Source organism: Mastacembelus armatus, chromosome 15, assembly GCF_900324485.2.
Source record: "Mastacembelus armatus chromosome 15, fMasArm1.2, whole genome shotgun sequence".
NCBI lineage: Eukaryota > Metazoa > Chordata > Actinopteri > Synbranchiformes > Mastacembelidae > Mastacembelus > Mastacembelus armatus.
The window spans coordinates 15,088,901-15,110,286 of NC_046647.1; the positions used below are offsets into that span (position 1 = coordinate 15,088,901).

Consider the following 21,386-nt stretch of genomic DNA (forward strand, 5'->3'; position numbering starts at 1 on the left):
AGATACAAGTCAGTGCAAACACAGGGCGTATTCACATAAAAACACACATGCATATAAATGCACATAACATTAGTCTGTCATACACATATAAATGATAGGTAATCTCTCCCTCTGTGTTAATCAGTTTCAGCAAACAAATCAAAACCTATTTTCTTCCTCTCTGAATCAATCAACTCTACTCTGTTCTCGTAATAAAAAAAAAAAAATCTTTTTATCACAAACAAATATTAAAGCGGCTCAAATAACAACACCCTGAGTCTCATTTATATGGCCCAATCTCTCCATTAATGTTTCTCTGCTGTCAACAATAGCACCATGATTAATATTTTTTCAAGAGAGACACAATGAGGCTGAATCAATTACCTGGCTTGCCGTCATCTTGTTTTGTCAACAAGCCTGGAAGCATGACAATTCTAAACCGTGCTGCAGGATAGTGATGTGCTCTAATAGAGTATTTTTACAAACGAAATCAACTGGCTCTTCACAGGAATGAGCACACAAACACACACACATATATATACAGCAAATATATGGGTGGATATATACTGTAGCAACATCTGCCAGATTGATTGACAGATGCAGTAAGAGACAGGCTGGAGAGACTGACTCACCTTATAAATGCTGGCTCCAGAGGGTTTGGGTGGAGGTTTGCGTTGTGGTGTGGGCCGGTACGTGGACTGAGTCCTGATGGGGCTGGTTGGCCTGCTGGCCTCCACAGATCTATGAGCACAACGAAAGTACTTGAAGTCGTGGAAAAACATTTTGTCTGAGTCATGAGTGATGGGGTTTCACATGAACACACAATTTACTGAGTAAAGTAGGAAGAGTTTTGTTTAGGGCAGCATGGTAGATGAGTGGTTAGCCTCACAGCAAGAAGGTCCTGGGTTTGCAACCCGGTCTTTCTGTGTGGAGTTTGCATGTTCTCCCTGTGCTTGTGTGGGTTTTCTCCAGGTTCTCCAGTTTCCTCCCACAGTCCAAAAAACATGTATGTTAGGTTGATTGGTGACTCTAAATTGCCCATAGGAGTGAGTGTGAGTGTGTGTGGTTGTTTGTCTTTGTGTGTCTATCTGTGGCCCTGTGATGGACTGGTGACCTGTCCAGGGTGTACCCCTGCCTTCCACCCAAAAGAGAGCTGGGATAGGCTCCAGCAGATCCCTGTGACTCTGGTTAAGGAATAAGTGGGTATAGAAAATGGATGGATGGACTTTGTTTATTTCAAATGGCAGATTTATGCATTTGTGTCTTGGGTTTTACCACTGGGCTCTCTCTGAAAAAGGTGATATATTTCTGTGCATCAATCAGTTTATTTAGTCAAAATGTTTTTTGTCTTTTTAAAAACTTCACTGGTCATATTTCAACTTCATTCAAAATCTGTGTAACAATTGAACACAATTCTCATTTACCCTATTATTAATATCTAATTAAATGTGCTTTCCTTGGAAATTACTACAAAAGTAATAGGAAGTTAGGGACATTTAAAATAACCTCACTGCTTCTCAGTTTTTGTTTTGTGGAACAGCACGTCACCTGAGTTTTTCCAAGGTGTTCTTCTTATTTGTGAAGAGGAGGCGCAGCAGAGTCTTCCTCTTCAGAAAGATGACTATGGTGGCTACCAGAAGGCTAAGCAGGGTGACCAGGGTTGCCACAGTAATGACCACACTGTCGGCTGATGCCATATATGACAACACGCACATTAATACACACACACGCACATCTACAGCACAGAACAATGACAGGACAGTAAAGACCATTACAGCTAGGCCACAGTCAGCAGCACAGTTTCTATGCTCATTTCTGTTCTTTACTCCAATGACTAAAAATAATTTTCTTCTCTTTTAAGATGACAGACTGCACAATGTAATGTATGGCTGAGTGAAAGGCGAGTTGTGTTTGAGGAAGAGCAAATCCAAAGAGCTAATCAACCCAGCACTGACTTTGTAAGTAAGAGAAGTACAACGTGCAGCTTGTTGCTGTTGTCTCTCTGCCTACATTAGTGAGGATAGAAATTAAATCGTCTTCACTACCTGCCAATCTCATTGGCCCGCTGTCAACGCTCCCCCCGAAGCCGGCTTTCTCACAGAACGGAGGGGCCCAATTCGCTTCACAGTGGCAGTTCTTCTTGTTGTTGCACACCTGCAAACATGTTTTATTGTATATGACTATACCCTGGTACTGCAACATTCATATCTCTAACAGCCAAACTCCCTCTACAAAGACTCTACCCATAGATAACACAATAGTTTCTTATATTTAATAAATAGAATACTCTATTGATAGTCTAAGCAAGAGTAGGCACACAGAGGTGCAAGTGTGCGCCATAATAGATAAAACATGTGTATGAGAGAGTCCATCCCGTAAAGCCTCAGATTTCCAGTGCAGAATTCTGATCCAGGAGGATTCCCTGGCGAGGTAACATAGTCCAGCTGTCAGTTCGAGGGAGAATGGAGAAGGGAGGGCGGTGCAGAGAGAATTGTGCAGCTGTGAGAGATTTACATTTAGCACAGGCGCACAGTCGAGTGCCTTCCCTGCCTCCAGGCCATGGACAATCCTTGCATTGGGTGATGGGGTTAAGAGGCACTTGGGGGCTCAGAGGGAGTCATGATTTGGAAGCGTTTTATGTGTGTATGAAAAGAAATGTTACTATAATTTTCGGATACAACAGCAAAGCAAACACAATCTGTAATTTTGCTAGAAGGAATTACTATTATCTATTTAATCGCTTATACAGACACACTCGGGACACAAAATATTAAATGTGAATAGAAAAGTGCTGTTGAGCTGCAGATGCAACTATGCACAAAGAGATTTACTGTATGCTCATTAGTAAAACCAATAGGTCTGAGGATATCGCATATTTAAAATATTATTAATAAGATGGAACTGCAATCTGTCACTCAATGTGATATTATTACTCCATCTTCAGTTACTGATATCAGCGTATTTGATAAAACAGTCTTCACTTTTTCATCTTAATCTTGAAGCTATCTAGTTGATATGGGCATATAAAGGTGCAAAAATGCTAAAAAATGCTTCTTACCTCCTTAATAAGTAGCAAATATAGATTCGAAGATTACAGTCAATACATGCCTTGCAAGTTAAAGTGAGCTGACTTGCAGGCAGACAATACTCTTTAAACTCCTACAGTAAATTCAAAGAATTGCTGCTTTTTCAGTCAGGTCTCGTACTGTGTGAGGTTTTGAGAAAATGGCAGAAAAATTGATTTGGCAGATATTTCTGCAGGGGGGAAGATGCAGCTCAAGTCCACACTCCTAATGGGAAACCATTTTTCTATAAGTCCAATTTTCTTCCCAAGTCATTTTTACATGATTATTTTTGCTACAGTGAGTCAGTCTACTGGCGGCTACAACTTTTGTTCTGTTATTCTTTATTGATGGGCTAATTTGATACAGTGCTGTTTGGTCAGTTATAGGATGATAAGTTTAAGGAATATAAAATATTAGGATCATAGCTTTGATTTATCACCGTATATAGTCCTTGTACCATAAATCGCTATAAATGACAATAATGATCAGGGGTTATTGCAAACTAATATAGGCTCTGGTAAGTTTATGATTCACAGAACTAAAAAACAAGTAAATTAAACATAAAAGCATGTCCTGCTGAATTATTGATAAGAGAGAAAGGTGAACATTTCTTGGCAGGAAGATATACTTTTATACTGCAATAGAAATACCACTGTGGTCTTTCCTGCAGTGCTTCACTGTACTGTATCTTCTCTCCCTGTGCAGTCAAAAGATGATGACAACACTTTAGGCAGACCATAAACAATGCTGTAAAAAAGGTTTGATTTAACCTCAGTTGGACAATGAAAATTAATTGTACAGAATAAATCCAGTCATTATAAGTCATAGGCTGCACTGTAAATGCTCTGTTGATCTGTTATTAGCTGCAATTAAAAGTCAAAAAGTGGCTAAATAGATAAATAAAGCTTGTAATGCTGCTTCACAGGCTATAGTGCATAATTTAACAGTAAACATCGAGCTAATAGGTACTTTGTACTCACCCCACGTCCATTGCACTTCCCTGTGCACTCATGCACACCAAAGACACTGACATTCTGGCACTGGCGATTCAGGCACACCTATAATGGGAAGAGCTTCATTAAGCATTTTTAAGAGGTACAGAATTGGGAGGCCAATGAAAATAAACACAAAAACCAAGACTAAAAAATGAGTGTACAGTTCTATGCCACATTCTGGATAATCAGTCTTGAATGTGCAACAAAGGTCTGCACCTTAAGTAGCAGCTGCATGATTGATGCTTACTGTATGTTTTCCAGTACTGTTGCAATATGACATTATATCAACAAATTAACAATTGTATTTGAAAATACATCAATAATAATTTGCATAGAGTTTTAAATGCTGTTTTAACAACTACTGAAGATATGTTCGCTGGACATGGAAACCAAATTGAAAAGTTTCTCCTTCAGGCAAAGGTGCAGTGTTCAGCTGCCTCACACAAATCTAAACCTTTTATATAGTTCAGGACGTAAAAATGCATAAGGCACAATATGCTGTGTATCCTTTAGAACTAACAAATGCATCAGACTGAAAAACGCCTTCTGTTGATTTTTATGTAGGAAAATAAAGTCTGCATTAGGCAAAGCAGTTTGGAGCTCTCATCATCCTCAAATTGACACTGTTCTGTGGGACATGTGCTGCCAACGTAATACCCTGCTTGACATGGAAAACATAAAACCTCTTTGAGAAGAACAAAGGCCCATGACAAAGACCCACCCTCAGGCCATCAAAACTGCTAAATAATGTGTGTAGCTAACTTATGATTCTGTAGCCAGAAGACAGGTTGACATGGCAGGCAGCCATTTTGCACAAAAAGCACTATCAAATGGGTACAAAGGCCTTTTAGCACCAAGGGCAAGTCCCTTGAGATTACTGAAAGAGTTTTGTTGGAGACCTGTAGGCCCATGAGCCTGTTTGATTCCTAACACTAACAGTTTTAACAACATTTCAGCCACACTGGCAGAGATCTGGCCTTTCACAAGTTAAAGCCATAGCTGCAAAGTGTTTGGCAGATGCAACCATCTAGCTGTGAAAACTGCTGGAGGCATAACATGGTTATCTATCAAGGAGCAAGCAAAACTATGCAAACCGTGGACAAATCTGGGCCATCTGTCACACCTTATGTAACATAATCAATATTAGAGGGAATGCACAGTGTCTTGCACAAGGGAATTTATTTCTACCAAAACTGGAAGGGCTAGAGTCCGGAGAATAGGACCACAGGACAACGGAGGCTTAAACATTGATCTTTCCAATAAAATGATATACTGATTACTCACCATACCATCTCCGCACTTTGTACCAGCCAGAACTAGTCCAGGGTCTGGCATGTCATCACCCAGATAAACATGTGTTCCTCGACACAGAATACGCCCTCCTTCTTGAAGCGGGATGTTGGTTTCAATGGATACCGCATTTGTTCCAATTACTGGCCGGTTGGCCCCGCCCTGACACTGTATTTTACCACACTTTGCATCCCTGCATACAACACACATGGAACACACGAACTTTAAAAAAATAAAATAATGTAAAACACTTTATTAAAAAGCCTCAAACATAAGGCCTGTCAATCATAGACAAAGATAAGGAGCTGAAGAGAAAGATGAAAGACAGCTGACGAGAGCTGCAGTGATCAGACCTCCGGTGATTAAAGCAATTACATCAATTAACAAAGAGCTTAATTCACCCAAAGGGAACAATTAGTCAACAAGAATAGCATAAAATGATTCATGAATACTTTCTTAGTTAGTAATTAGCTCTTATCTTTCAAAAATTACATTTTTCTCCCATGTAAACCTCTGTTTGAAGATCACATCAGATTCCACAACGTGATGATGATTGCTAATGACACCATTTAAGCTAATCAGTTGTGTTTTGCACAGTAATTTCTCAGTACCTCTACCGCACCAGTGCAGCTGCAGAGTCTTACCTTGCATCACATTTGGCAAAGGAGCCTTTGGAGTCCTTCCCACAATTCCCGTAAGGATCCCCTGCAGAGTTGACTCGCTCAAAGCAGATCCCAGGGGCGGGCTTGGCTCCTGCACAAAAAAGACAAACAAGAACAACACAATAATCAAAATAAAGTGAAGGATTCCCTTATTCTTCATGATAATTTACACAGTTCAACTTATTTGCACCCTATGATTTACCTGCTCCCCACAGGGTAATACACTGTTGCTCATGAGTCTGGCAGATGCCATTGTAACAGTAGCCTTCAACGCTGTGACAGGCGTGCCCATCATGCAGATAAACATTGGCTGGGCAGTGAGGGTTGGCACCAGTACAGAACTCTGGTAGGTCACAGGAGTTACTGGACTCTCGACATAAGGTTCCAGCTGGCTTGAGCTGTAAACATACACAGTATAGTACAGCAAAGTAAACCCCTTCAGACACATAATGCAACATTTCTGGCTCCACCAGTCTGTCAAAGTCTTGGCTTTTGGGCTTTGTAAATATTCAGTTATGTCTTTTCTCAAACACAGCAAGACTGGTGCAAATAGAGCTGCCAAAGCTTGTGTGATATATGGCTGCTTGTTTGTGAGAAGAAGTTAGCAATGTGAAGTACAGTCACATACAGCCATGCTAGAGCCCCTGAAAAGCTGTACTTTGGAGAACATGAATGTGAACCACGAATAATAACAACCCTAACGCTAAACCCTGGGTAGGTTTATTAAAATGAAAATGAAATATAAAATTACAAGCTTATTTTCATGCCAAAACGACTTAGACACATATACAATCAATTCCCCTTTGGGGATGAATAAAGTTTATCTTATCTTATCTTATCTTATCTCATCTTATCTTATTTTAAACAGCAAAAATACCCAATGACCTATAAACCATTCTGATGTCACAGGATTTCAACACCATGAGGTCAAACATGCTCTTGTGTACAGCACAGAAAGGGACTAATTTTCTTTAAAATGGAAGGCTGAGCAGAAATATGTTTAAGGACACAATGAACAGACAGTGCATTTAATCATCTTCAGCAAAATTTCCTTTTCAAAGAGAGGACACACATCTAAGGTACTTAGGAAAAACGATTTCCATGTCAAAGCAAAACCACTAATAAGTAGGTGGAAGGGCACTTTATGCAATGCAATCTGAGAACTTTCCTCTTAATTGAAACCTGCCCACTGAGATATAATATAGAAAGTTTGAATGAATTGACCTGAGATAAAAAGTTATATACGAGGACACACTATTATGAGACATTTAATAACTTACCAATAGAAAGTTTTTCAGAAAGACTTCGGTCTTGTACTTGAGTTTGGAAATTAGAACCATCTATGTCTGAGTAAAGCTTTGAAAACATAAGTTAAATTTGGATCGAGTTTCAGAATCTTTTCAGCTATTCGACCACTATAGGTACATTTACACTGGGAAAAGGAGGTCCAAAGAGGAAGGAGGTTGTGTGAGTAAGACCCAGCTCTGCTTCAAAATGACTTACTCTGCAGTCTTCACAGCATTGTCCATGTGCACACACGGCATCTCCCTTGAGGGTGCATGTGGTGGCATTGCAGCATGGGTTCATACATTCCTGTGAATAGGGAAAGAAAACTAAATAGTTAACATGTGGACCTGATCACAGCTCTGGAAATTCTTTGTCAGCTGGTTCCGTCAGATCACTTCCAGGTCTGAGGGGCACACTTCCTGTCTGGGAATTCATAGCTTCCTTATTCTGACCTGGACACATAATAAGTAAAGTTCATGTGTTTTGGACTTGGGAATTCTAGACACCTCTGCACATGTGTAGACTGTGTTTAATGTGATGACCCATGTAGGAGCTGTGAGCAAGAAGAACAAAGACGGAAATCAGATGTAGCAGTTAGGAAAAGATGTGCTAAGATCTTTAACTAAGATTTTGGCACAGATCGTGGAAACATTTTGCAGAGTTGACTATTAGGTTACTGCGGAGGAGGATTTGAATACCCTTAAGATGAAAAGCCTGTAGGCCCTTCACCACAACGACAAGATCGACTGGTTCCTGACAAGGAGACACTGGATATGCAAGGAGATGCTGAAATATTGTAAAAGACTTCAGGGAGATGTTGTGATACTTATCTTTTATTGGATGCCAAAACACATCAGCTTTGTTTTCCAAGTAGTGTCATGCATTGCACGCAGAAAACAACTCCCACAATCATTTATCTTTCCTCAATGTGGTTGTTTTGCCTGTGAGGCTCTAAGGTGATGAGACATGGGTTCAAGGCTGGGACCTGGACTTCTAATTTTCAGTTGATGCGTGGTTTTATGACTCTGACTGTTTACCTCTTGGCCATGATTTAGGCCTATTGTTTGGAGAGCAGAGAAAAGGTTGCTTTCATCTCTCTGTCTAAGTGGGCCCACAGATCAAACAAGCAGGCCTTCTGCGGTGACATCATGGAGGTTATACAGGGGCAAACAGGCAGAAATTTAGTTGGCAAATATAAGTAATACATCTAGCTCGCTGCTGGTCAGAACCAATGACTCCACTAAAACACTACCTACTGGGAATACCCAGTCAGTATACCCCTTAACTAAACAATCAAACACACCATTAAGTGAGTCAGTGATAGCTGGTCAGCACTATCTCAGCCAACAAAACATAACGTGATGTGAATCTTTGAGTTATTTTTATTATTTCTAAAGGATTTAAAAAGCAGATTGAGTGGGGCAATACAAATATGTGTCAGATGAAAAAGTGAAACAATTCATTAATTTAAAATATATAGAAATAATAATTAGCAGCAGCTTTCCATCATCCATCCATCCATTATCTGTACTGCTTATCCTATCAAGATCACCAGGGGGCTGGAGCCAAACCCAGGCAACTTGGGTGGGAGGAAGGCTGCACCCTAGACAGCAGCAGTTTTCATAATTAATTGTTTGAGTCGTTTTTCCAGCTTCTCACAGCTGCTTTTCTCTGTTTATATCACTTTAAATTTTACATTTCTGTGCTCGGTATGTTGCATGGACAGACAAGCAATTTGAAGAGTCATGAAGAACAGGATTTACTGTTTTTTAGGAGATGTATCAGGCTTGACGAAATTCAAGTGATATAGTCATCCTAAAATCTGCTTAGGATCTATGAGACAGACAAGTGCCTTGACTAAAATGGGGTGATACTAGCTTCCCACAGGTGACTCTCACCGGTTCACTTCCCAGGATGCCCGACAATATGTGTGAGCAAGAAACAAAGCGTCCATGAGTGGACACATGCATCAGAGCGTGCCCAGTCATCTGGGTGGCACAGCCACTGAGAACGTATTTCAGCTTCAACCTGACTACACATTTGTTTCTTTTGTCACAAACTTGGACAGTGGTTTGATTAATGGGCCTTCAACAAGGATATGACATCAGTGAGGCAGCCTGTCAGAGCACCACTCAGAACATGTGGGTGTTTCAGAGAAGGTGCGATGTAAATAAAGCACTTACACAGCAGGTTTCGGTGCTTTTAAAGTGCAAAACAACGTCAATGACAAGAGAAAGTTAAGCTTTAAGTTCTGCTTTATTATGGGGTCTGACTGAACTGCTGAGACCTTCAGTGGTTCTGGATGATTGCTTACAGGACAGTTACCAGCATGCTTTTGTAAGGGGAAAGTCAAGTTAGAAAAGTGGAGGTTTGTTTTTTTGTTTACCAACCTGTTTCTGCACAGTTCTTCTTTACTTTTGAGTATTGATATGTCATATGTTAATGTGAAAATGTGTAGTTCACTGACAATTGACAAGCCTAAGAAAAATAAGTTGTTTTTTGGAGAATTTGGAGAAAAATTCACATTAACTACACTTTGCTGAACCTTTATTCACCAAGGACTAAAGGACTGGTTTTCAGAACAACTTTTATATTTGAAATTTTGTTTATCTAGGAAAAACACTTTCTTTTTTACACACAGTTTCACATTCTCATAGTTATAAGGAGCTGCCCAGTACAGCCATGTCATAGTGTTGGAGACTGATTCACTCCATTGGAGCAGGTGACTTTGAAGGCATTTGTTTTCAAACCTTACCTCCGGTTCCCCGCAATCGCATTCCTCTCCTTCCTCCACGTAGCCATTGCCGCACTTCTGTCCACCGTAGAGCACCTTGACCTCAGGCATATTGTACAAACACATGCCCACACCTTTCTCCAGACTGGCAGCAAGGTCCTTCTTACTGCATGTACTGAACACTGTTGGGAATGGATACCTACAAGAAGAATGGAAAAACAAGGCTGATTGAAATGAAGGCACAATGACATGCAACATAAAAAAAAAAAAAATCCACAAATTTGCCTGAAACACAGAAAGAATCCTGCTTCATGTGTGCTCGTGGTTGAGAAACCAAAATGATCTTAAGAAAAGTGTCCACAGACAAAGCTTTCACTGCAACCACTGTTCAATCTGCTCCTATTCGATAGGACTTTTCACACAAATTTAATGGTCTACTGACACTGTATGAGACTCCAGTTCAATAGATTTTCAATCCTACTCAATACATAAATGGGCTATCAAGTGTCCACAGAAACATTTTCTCTGGCAGCTACATTTTTAAGAGCCATATCCTGGCTAGAGTAGGACAATTTAGTCACTTGGCTGCAGGGAAGAGTATGAAGAGGGGTATGCTGGATGTGGGTGGTTTGTGCGTGAGCATGTGTGTATGTGGGACCTTGATAAAATAGCAAGCCCAAAACCACATAATTTCTACGGCATTAATTTCACTCCCTGGTATCACTTACCTGAAGTGCTGACTAATGTCAAATTTAGTGCAGAAAGAAATTGGATTTCGTACTGAAAACGAGAAAATGTTACGACTTTAAAGATGAAGCTGTGCGACATGCCAATAACAGCTGTGAAGCCCGAGGAAATGGTCCCCCTGCCACAGTGAGCTTCTGTGAGTCTAAGAATCAAGGGCCAGAAATAGATAGGGAGCGAGAGCAACAGAGAGTGAAAAACCCAAAACAATACGCTAAATAGGAGCGACAACACAATTATATGCTGTGGTGAAAAAAATAGGGTAAAAAAGTGGGACAAAGGGATGGAAAACCATCTGAAAAGAGAAAAATAAAGAAATGAAGTCATGGATGTGACAGAAAAATGGCTGAGATCTGGCTGGTTAACTAGTTGCATGGTCAGGTGTTACAAACATGCTGCAAAACAATCACAAGTGCAAAATTACAACAAAGAGACATTGAACAATTGCAAAGAGTGGCAAAATGACCACAAAAAGGTCTTGAGGGGTGAGGGCTTAAATGTTTGTTTCCAAAATGTATTTAAATTTTTTCATCTTACTATTTAAGGATTTTTATTTTACATGGGTTTTACTTCACTTTACTACAATAAACACTGTAACTATTATTAATGTAAAGAATATTATTGTATTATACTACACAAAGAGTCATGGTTTGAAATGTGAGTCTTAACAAATCTGCTCCTCTTCAGCCTGCTTCAACCTCTATAAACACAATGGCAGCATGAAATACGCCACGGGATGTACCGAACTACAACACAATGTATGACAGCAAACAAGAACAGAAGCACAAAAAGACTGTCACAGAAACACAGGCTTTGGGATGTAAAATGAATATTAGACAGACATGGTTGGACATACTCTAGCTTTAAAATGAGGATATGGAGGATGTGGGGTATACGTGAGTGACGGCTAGCAGAGAGGACTGGCAAACATGGCACAGACAGAGGCAGCTGGCATCGGATGTTTGAGAAGCTTGATTTCAGACAGAAAGATGTCATACATATACTTTTGCAGCAGCAGACTGACAGGGTCTTCAAAAGCAGCAGGGCATGGAGACTGACTGCAAAGCTTGTGGCTTGACAGGGCAAATTTGTGAAAATTCAACATTACACAGAACATGTTTGTGGAGCCTGGTGCCGGATAGATGTGGGGGGTGGGATGTGTGATGCTTTGCCTTTACCTAAAGGGGATTTGGCTGCTGTAACTGCATGGATATTTCACTGCTGTTAGTTGACTATACTGAATCTTCTCCCGAGGGGACTGGAGATAACGGTGGAGGCATTCAATGAGAAAGAAATCATTTAAAAAAAAAAAAAAAAAAAAAAATTTCCCAAAAACACAGAAAAAATTTCTTCCTATGGCCACCCTTGGATGAAATCATTGCATACACTTCGCCATCCACCTTTTGAGCTGCTTTCATCTCCCACTGACCAAAAGCCAATCTACCCATCTCTGTCTGGCCTCATCTGCTCCCATGATCCACTAGTTGAAGTCTTTTAGACCAACATAAAAAACACCCACACACAAAAAGCTTTGCTGCCCTGTGCATGAAAACCATGCACCGCATCAACGATAAACACACTATCCACATTAAACTACAGCCCCCTGTAAATAGTACGGGTTGCCACTAGTAACGACACAGGCATGCTTCAAAATATGCATGAGCAAATGGAGTGGACTGTATGTTGACTTTCACAACATATTGTGCAGTCCTCGCATTAGTTTCAATATGGAAATATAACAGATGTACAGTGTACAAGTAAATGTCAGTTAAAGTTTACTCACAAAAACAGAAACTAATGCAATCTTGACTGGATTTTGAATAACTGAAATGACATTTAAAGCTAATTAAACACAACTCCGTACAAGTGAACATTTATGATGTGCTATGTCATTTATTTGCTTGACTATTTAAACTGAAGGGCACCTCCAGGGGCCATGATTGGAGCCAAGACAGCCTTTTAAATGCTCTGCCTTTAATTGATGCTCAACAAGGCCACTGATTTTGATAATTAAGCTACACTAATTTGAAGTAACATCCCCAAAGATAACAGGTGCCCACTCCGTCCTGATAACAGATGCGGTGTCAGCCTGACAGAATATCCAGGGATGCCATAATAGTATCTTCTTTTTTTGTCACCTACTTTTTTGTCTGGTGCAGCTCAGAAAACAATGTTCATTAATGCACAGTGGAGGACAGAATCTGTTGTGGTGCTTTTTAGGTCAGCAACACAACATTTAGGGAAAACATTTAATATCAATGAGCAAATTTGATTATTGAATATTCTCTCAAACAGCCCAAAACACCCCTATAATATCAAATGTGATTTCCTAATTTAATTGAGTCATGATTTAATGCTATCAAAGAATTATCAATAAATTACACATGATATTAATATTGATTCAGTATTCAAATACCCTATTTTCAGAGTTTATGATTCACAGTCAATTAATTACTGGAAGAACAAGTTGCACAAGTTTTCTGACTGAAGGTTTTTAGCAAGGTCAGTACATCAAATGATTTGCTTGCATTCAGTGTTGTCAAATCATGTAAAACATGGCAGAAGAGGTACATTCCGTATTGTGTGTTATATTAAAATGTGAAAACCATACCCATCAGGCACCTTGCCAGTGAAGTTTTGGAGTGCACAGAGTGAGAAGAGCTCAGTGAAAACAAAAATAAAAACATGTCCTGTGAAATATTCAACACTGTTCGACATTTTTGCAGAAATTGTGTTTTCCAGTAGTAAGAACCTGACTGCAAAGAATTGTTTTTCACTTTTAATCAAATGGAGGATTGAAATGATACTTTTGGATATCTTCATTCTAACCACGACTGGAAAAGTAACAGTATAGGGCATTCAAGTCAGTTCTAAGAAATGGAAAGGATTGGATGGGGAAAGTTTCTGATAAAACCCAGAGAAAGATAGACTATAAATCAGCATTAAATTATTGCACACCTCAGTCTGCCATAGACCCAAGTCAAAGGTGTGTATTATCACAGCTGAGGCCACAGGGCTGCTCTGCTGTCCAGGAAATTAGTGGAGCAGAGAGTGTAGACTTCCCTGAATAATATTAGCTTAAAGCCCCTCAACCTCTCCAGTTGTAGTTTGCTGGGGTGGAACTAATATAGCTGTGCACAACAGTTACACAAAATCTTATTAGTCAGCCTCTTTTTGGCAGATTTTACTGTTTGAAATATAATTATGAATAATACACTGGTAAAAATTTTAATCTCATCAATATCACAGAGCATCATACTTCTGTGATGGCAAAAGCTCACAAAGTTTGGCACCACCTCACTTACTAGCAGTGTACTCAGTATTGTCATTATATCAATGCTTTCTGTTTCCTTTTTTATTGGTGATGCCTAATCTATGAGAAATTTAATTCAGTAATGTTTAAATGGGGCTAGCAAAATATATTTACCCTCTCCCATGTTACTTGTCTTTCAGAGAAGAGGTACATGCTTCACTAGGCTTTACTGTCTATTGTATGAGCTGCAATGGATACTAAAACCACTTTGGCATTGAATGGCATTAAAGAATTGTCATTAAAAGGGATGTTAAATAACACAGAACTGTAAGCAGAAGGCCATAAAAACCACATCAAGCTCAGCAAAACAATGTACAAGAAACCACCAACTCTCCAAATACTACATACCAGTGAGTTGCTTTTTACCTTCTCTTGGACCATCTACTCATGTATACAGAGGGTGATTGAGATGTCTTATATTTTGTCTATAGTATGGTTCAAGCTTAAAGACAAACATTCCTACATTTCACAAAACACAAATGAAAGTCACAGAAGATATTACATTATTTTCAGAGGTGGAGTGTTACTCCATGTGGCAAATTTTGTGTATAAAAGCCCCTTTAACACACACACACACACACACACACACACACACACAGACTTGTTTTTATATATTGTGGGGAAATTACATTTACTTAACTGACACAATAATTTACTTGAGATTTATTCGAACCTTAACCATAACCACTACCTGGCTAAACCTAATACTAACCCTAACATTAACCTGACCCGAACCATAAACCAAGTTATTTCTTTAGAAATCAGTGATTTTCATAGTGGGGACCTGGCTTTTGTGTAGCACTATAGTGTCTAATGCATCAAGCAGCTTTTCCTCAATCTATAACCATATGTGTAATGCAAACTATCCCTGTCAGCTTTTTTCATCTCAGCATGGGAGGCCATTGGGTGCAGAGAAGGAAATGTCAGTCTAAATGGAGAGTGACATAGGTCTGTAGACAGTAGAGGGACTGAAGGCAGAAATGGGTTTCAATAGTTGGTTCCATTTGGCATCTGGTTCCAGTAAAAAAATCTGTAAACCTTCACAGCCTAAAATGTATTTGGAAGCCAGTATGTTGGACCAGCAAAATATATGGTGTATAAAAACCCTAAAATGCTCAACTGAGCATGGTTTAGGTTTAATAGTTACAGTGGGTACGGAAAGTATTCAGACCCCTTTAAATTTTTCACTCTTTGTGTCATTGCAGCCATTTGCCAAAATCAAAAAAGTTCATTTTATTTCTCATTAATGTACACTCAGCACCCCATCTTGACAGAAAAAACCAGAAATGTAGAAATTTTTGCAAATTTAATAAAAAAGAAAAACTGAAATATCACATGGTCATAAGTATTCAGACCCTGTGCTCAGTATTGAGTAGAAGCACCCTTTTGAGCTAGTACAGCCATGAGTCTTCTTGGGAATGATGCAACAAGTTTTTCACACCTGGATTTGGGGATCCTCTGCCATTTTTCCTTGCAGATCCTCTCCAGTTCTGTCAGGTTGGATGGTGAACGTTGGTGGACAGCCATTTTCAGGTCTCTCCAGAGATGCTCAATTGGGTTTAGGTCAGGGCTCTGGCTGGGCCAGTCAAGAACGGTCACAGAGTTGTTCCGAAGCCACTACTTTGTTATTTTAGCTGTGTGCTTAGGGTCATTGTCCTGTTGAAAGGTGAACCTTCGGCCCAGTCTGAGGTCCTGAGCACTCTGGAAGAGGTTTTCTTCCAGGATATCTCTGTACTTGGCCACATTCATCTTTCCTTCAATTGCAACCAGTCGTCCTGTCCTTGCAGCTGAAAAACACCCCCACAACATGATGCTCCCACCACCATGTTTCACTGTAGGGATTGTATTGGGCAGGTGATGAGCAGTGCCTGGTTTTCTCCACACATACCGCTTAGAATTAAGGCCAAAAAGTTCAATCTTGGTCTCATCAGACCAGAGAATCTTATTTCTCATAGTCTGGGAGTCCTTCATGTGTTTTTTGGCAAACTCTGTGCGGCCTTTCATGTGTCTTGCACTGAGGAGAGGCTTCCGTCGGGCCACTCTGCCATAAAGCCCCGACTGGTGGAGGGCTGCAGTGATAGTTGACTTTGTGGAACTTTCTCCCATGTCCCTACTGCATCTCTGGAGCTCAGCCACAGTGATCTTTGGGTTCTTCTTTACCTCTCTCACCAAGGCTCTTCTCCCACGATTGCTCAGTTTGGCTGGACAGCCAGGTCTAGGAAGAGTTCTGGTCGTCCCAAACTTTTTCCATTTGAGGATTATGGAGGCCACTGTGCTCTTAGGAACCTTGAGTGCTGCAGAAATTCTTTTGTAACCTTGGCCAGATCTGTGCCTTGCCACAATTCTGTCTCTGAGCTCCTGGGGCGGGTCCTTCGACCCCATGATTCTCATTTGCTCTGACATGCACTGTGAGCTGTAAGGTCTTATATAGACAGGTGAGTGCCTTTCCTAATCAAGTCCAATCAGTTTAATTAAACACAGCTGGACTCCAATGAAGGAGCAGAACCATCTCAAGGAGGATCAGAAGAAATGGACAGCATGTGAGTTAAATATGAGTGTCACTGCAAAGGGTCTGAATACTTATGACCATGTGATATTTCAGTTTTTCTTTTTTAATAAATTTGCAAAAATTTCTACATTTCTGGTTTTTTCTGTCAAGATGGGGTGCTGAGTGTACATTAATGAGAAATAAAATGAACTTTTTTGATTTTGGCAAATGGCTGCAATGACACAAAGAGTGAAAAATTTAAAGGGGTCTGAATATTTTCCGTACCCACTGTATGTACTGTAGTTGCTATCATAACTATCTGGTAACTGGTCCTAAAATTAAAATTAAAATGACCAGTTGCACATTAGAAAAAGTAAGATTCACAAAACTGTTTACATTTATTGTGAGTAAAATAAAAACAGTACACTTCTTTTGACAAACCACACAAACACATTCGAGTTTGAATGGATTCAGATTTGATAAGTGGACTTGCAATTAGATTCAAATGCTATAGAAACCCATACAAATAAAGGGTTCTTAGGTTTGTAAGCACTGTGTCTGACATCAAGCTGTCTCTATTGCTCTCTGAGCTGCACTACAGACTGACATGCATTTATTCCAAGCTAAGCAGGAGTGACACATTTGACCTTTCCGGTGAATGTTAGGCTGCAACACTGGCAGGGACCTGTGGTGATTAAATGGCAGGAGGATAAGCCAAACAAGCTAAATTTACTGCAAACATTTATGGACTAGAAATCTAACTAGTGTTCTCACTCTTCTCCACAGAATGTCTTCAGATAAGGACATTTTGTACCTTTTCACCTCACATTTCAAAAGTAGTTCCAAGCTCCCTTGTGTTGTCTTAGAGTATTCACCTCCTGGCCTAAAGGTCCAGCTCCCTGCTGGGCCCACCTTTCTTCCCAGTTCCAAATACTGTACAGACACAGGAAAATACTTCTGAGCTTTCTCACTGTGTTCATATGATGCAACTCTTACCTCAACTTCTAAAAGCCTCAACTTCAAAATGTCCATGTAAACTCTGTTCCTCCTCAATGTCCCTCAATTTTCCACTTGTTGTTATGACACAAATCTCTAGGGGCCAGTCTTTATGTTTCATACACCTCTCACAGATGTCCATGTGTATTCAAATTATTCTTTCATTGTCATCTTTCTCCTGTTTGTCTCTTACTTTCACCTCTATCTCTCTTTTTGTTTCTCCCTCTGCTTTACCACTGAGGGAGATAAAAGACAAATAAAACCACTGCACACTGCGCCTGTCTATCTAGGCATGAAGAACCTCTCTGCGGATCTCTCTCTGTGTGCCCTGGCCCTGATTACAGCTGGCAGCGTCACTGATAATCATGTCATTTAGATGCAGCCTGTCCTCTCCTCCATTAGCAAGTCTAAGCTGAGAGTATCCCAAACACAGTCAAACGAGCTACACTACTTTACAACGACATGTTTCACATTCTGAAGGCATCTGTGCTGAGTGTCAGAGGAGGGTGCTAATATATTAAAAAAAAAGAAACTGAACCTGTGACGGGAGAAATGACTTTTAGATTGGTTTGTGAAACTGTTAGGTTTGTCAACAGGAAACAGCGAATTCAGGCTGATAGGTCAGGAAATTGAATTTGTGAGATAACTGGATAAGTGAAGCTTGAACTTGGGTAAGTTGATAACATTCACCTTTCAAGCTGGCACTGAACCAACAAATTAAGCCGAGTATCAGAATACGCTGTAAACATCACAGATGATGGAACATGTGTTAGCAAATTGCTTATTTACAAAGCCAGTATTTAACATTCATTCAATGTTCTCTTTTAGCTCTTTTTTGGTCTCCTACATCTCCTGAGGGAAATATTTGGTGCTTTAGTTGCTAAATTCTGACCAGCTATTTGCTGAAAAATGTGCTTCCTGTTTGTTGCTGGGCAGGTTGTGTACAGTGAGTTAATCAAAGCTGAAAACAGCTGCCTTCTGCAGCTGGACAAACATAGTTGATGACAGTGTAGAGAGTGATTGCAAAGCCATTAAAGCTGCAAACCATGAAACTACGCTAAAAAAACACTGTAAAGTCAGACGGTAATTCTTTCTGATGATCACTACAATGGAATTTTATTATTTTTTAAAAATATTTTCAGCTTATCTTTAAAGGTCATTTTACGTTTTAAAATCTCATTTATGTCTCTTTTTATACTGCCTTGTGTTTTATGAAAATGTATATTTAACACTAATGTACATTTTATTTGAAAGGTGCTGTACCTGTTGCTGAAAGATGCACATGCAGTCATTTAAAGTAATGTGAAACACTTCTGCATATTTGCTCTTGTGCTAAAGGCTAGGTGAGAAATCAATCCACTCTCAAATCTAAATATGGAGCCTGATGGGTTTGCTTAGCTTAGCATACTGATTGAAAATAAAAACGTCAATGTAACACTTTAATGGAAAATGTACTGATTAGGGCAGCTTTAAAGATTTATTCTATGTGAATCAACATGTTTATTGACATATTAGAAAACACAATCTGTTGACCCACTTGCAGGGCTGCTATATCGGACTACACTAGATTGTAGTGTACAGGTGTCCCTGATAAACTTTATTGTATGAGTTGCTAATGGACTCTATTACCTTCCAGTTTTCATTGTGGTCCTCTCATTTTGGTATTTTCTTAAATACCTTGAATAGTTTGTATTAACACCATCATAGAAAAATCTATGAACTCCTTTAAATAATGCATTCATCTTCACTGAATACAAATACACAGACTGTAATGAACAATGGTCAATGTAGTTAAAAGATAAATAATTAAATAGGAAAATATTGATACTTGGATTTAATCTATCTAGACAAAAGTGCCAGGCAAAATGTCATCGTACTACAGTGTATGGATTTATCCTGCACCCTTTACTTAGCAAACAGAGGAGCGAGTTTCGGAACGAAAGGTCACTGATCACCTCTCTCAACTACTAATGCGTATAATCTCATTACTATGTAGCAGAGAGTGCTGAAAATGAATGAATGCCTAATTAACCTATTTTGTTACGAAGAATTCAAACACTCTAACCAATGATCATTTTTCTAAACTCTCTACATAACATCATTAGAAATCTCTGACTGCTAACGGGCTAAAGCAAAGTCAGTACATATTTTAAAAACTACACTGCATAAATCCAGCAGTGCTCAATGTGCATTATGCATTTTCCCCTTGAAAATAATGTTGTATTATGAGAACAGCGAGTTTAACTTCATTGCTGCCAGTGGCTATACAAATAAGCAGGTTGTGACAGTCCTCCCTCCCCCATTGTCTATGTATATTTTTACAGGACTCTGGTATATGTTTTTTTTAACATTAGGTTCAAAAGATTTCAATCAGTGTTATGTATGCATGTATATGTTTTAACATTACAACAGGTTTTACTTGCTGTAAGCCATCCTCTTGTTCATATTAGCCATTAAAAATGTATTTCCTATTTGTAAGTGACAGGGTTTGTATATGTAAAATGTGATTAAAAAAAATAACAATAGTAAATGTGTATTTTAGCCTTTTGTGTGTTGCTTCTTCACAGTGATGTGGAATCTATTTTGACTACATTCGTTTATGGCTTGCAGGACTCACCGTCAGAGAAACCAGACTGGAATTAGACCACGGGTGAAATCTGGTATTGTGCTGTGGGTTCGTCTTATCTGTCTGCTGTTTACCAACAGTGACAGAGTCCATCACTTGCAGCAGCACTGTTATCTCAGTGACCCAGGCAGCACGAGTAAAAGCTAGAACAGCTGCTTTAGTGTCAGACCAAAGTTTGTGTGTGTCTGTGTGTTTGAGTCCTTTCTCATACATAAACAAAAAGCATCATATGCAGATAAAAATGATTCACTGTGAAACCGGTAGAGCTTAATTTTGTTTGTTCAGGTGGAAGGAGTCACTAATTTATTCAGCAAAGTTACACTGAATAGTTTTAATCTCATAGCTTTGTGAAACAAGGCTTTTAAAAGGGAACTTTTTGACGGCTCTAAACCAATGCACCCACAACACAGAGAAAAAACACCAATTTTAAACCTTTGCCTGAGCTAATATTTAAATTCAAAGCCACTGCTGGCAACTTTATTCCCTGCAAGATTTGATTAGTGTAGACTACAATTTGAAAATTTTAATGTAATATAAAAAGTAATCAAATCTGTCTAAAACAACCAGCAAAATATGCAGCGCTTGAAATGCAAAACAATTTATGCCATAACAGCATGTTGCAGTGGACGCAGAATTTGGATTTCGCCTTAAACGGCAGCTGTGTCAACCAGTCCAACAGAGTACAGATTTGTACTATATTCATCTTATGTTCTAATCATGAAGTTTGGGCAATGTAATTTCTTCCTTGATACTGTTTTGTATCACCAAAAAAAAAAAACTCACCCTGTGGAGGGGGTCATGATGCACCCTCCACGATCAACCGTCATCCGGCAGCCACAGCCACGCTCTGGAGTGTCGTGGTTCATGCCAAAATTGTGTCCCAGCTCATGTGCCAAAGTCACAGCTGCACCCAGTGGGTTCTCAGAGTGATCCTACAATGAGGAGAAAAAAGGCAACCACATAACATGAAAACGTGTTAATTATGTGTATTCTTATGGTTTTGACTGTGTCAAGTAAAGTAAGTTACTTGAGTAAAAAGTAAGACAAACTGCAGTCTGCTGTCACTCTCAAAAGTGGAAAAAATGAAAAGAAAAAAAAAAAGCACAGTTCAAAGAAGACAATTTTTGAGCTGCAGACTCCCAAAACTGTTCTGTAACTGTCCTATCCCCCTCATCCTTCTGCGATTACTCATTCTCCTCATGGAGAC

At 39.5% G+C, this 21,386-nt stretch overlaps 1 protein-coding gene across 3 annotated transcripts in view; it reads right to left on the bottom strand.

Moving 5' to 3' along the window:
* Window positions 1-21,386, bottom strand: part of adam12b (ADAM metallopeptidase domain 12b) — a 70,676-nt gene that overhangs the window by 8,504 nt on the left and 40,786 nt on the right. For 2 of the 3 annotated variants that reach the window (XM_026309900.1, XM_026309902.2), the window contains 10 exons: window positions 20,963-21,111; window positions 10,034-10,211; window positions 7,495-7,584; window positions 6,194-6,389; window positions 5,974-6,082; window positions 5,324-5,522; window positions 4,025-4,102; window positions 2,025-2,133; window positions 1,528-1,714; window positions 612-720 (listed from right to left, as the gene is read on the bottom strand). In XM_026309900.1, coding sequence (XP_026165685.1) covers window positions 612-720; window positions 1,528-1,714; window positions 2,025-2,133; window positions 4,025-4,102; window positions 5,324-5,522; window positions 5,974-6,082; window positions 6,194-6,389; window positions 7,495-7,584; window positions 10,034-10,211; window positions 20,963-21,111 — 1,404 coding nt within the window. The remainder of the gene's footprint in view (window positions 1-611; window positions 721-1,527; window positions 1,715-2,024; window positions 2,134-4,024; window positions 4,103-5,323; window positions 5,523-5,973; window positions 6,083-6,193; window positions 6,390-7,494; window positions 7,585-10,033; window positions 10,212-20,962; window positions 21,112-21,386) is intronic. The other variant, XM_026309901.1, reaches the window with a different exon arrangement.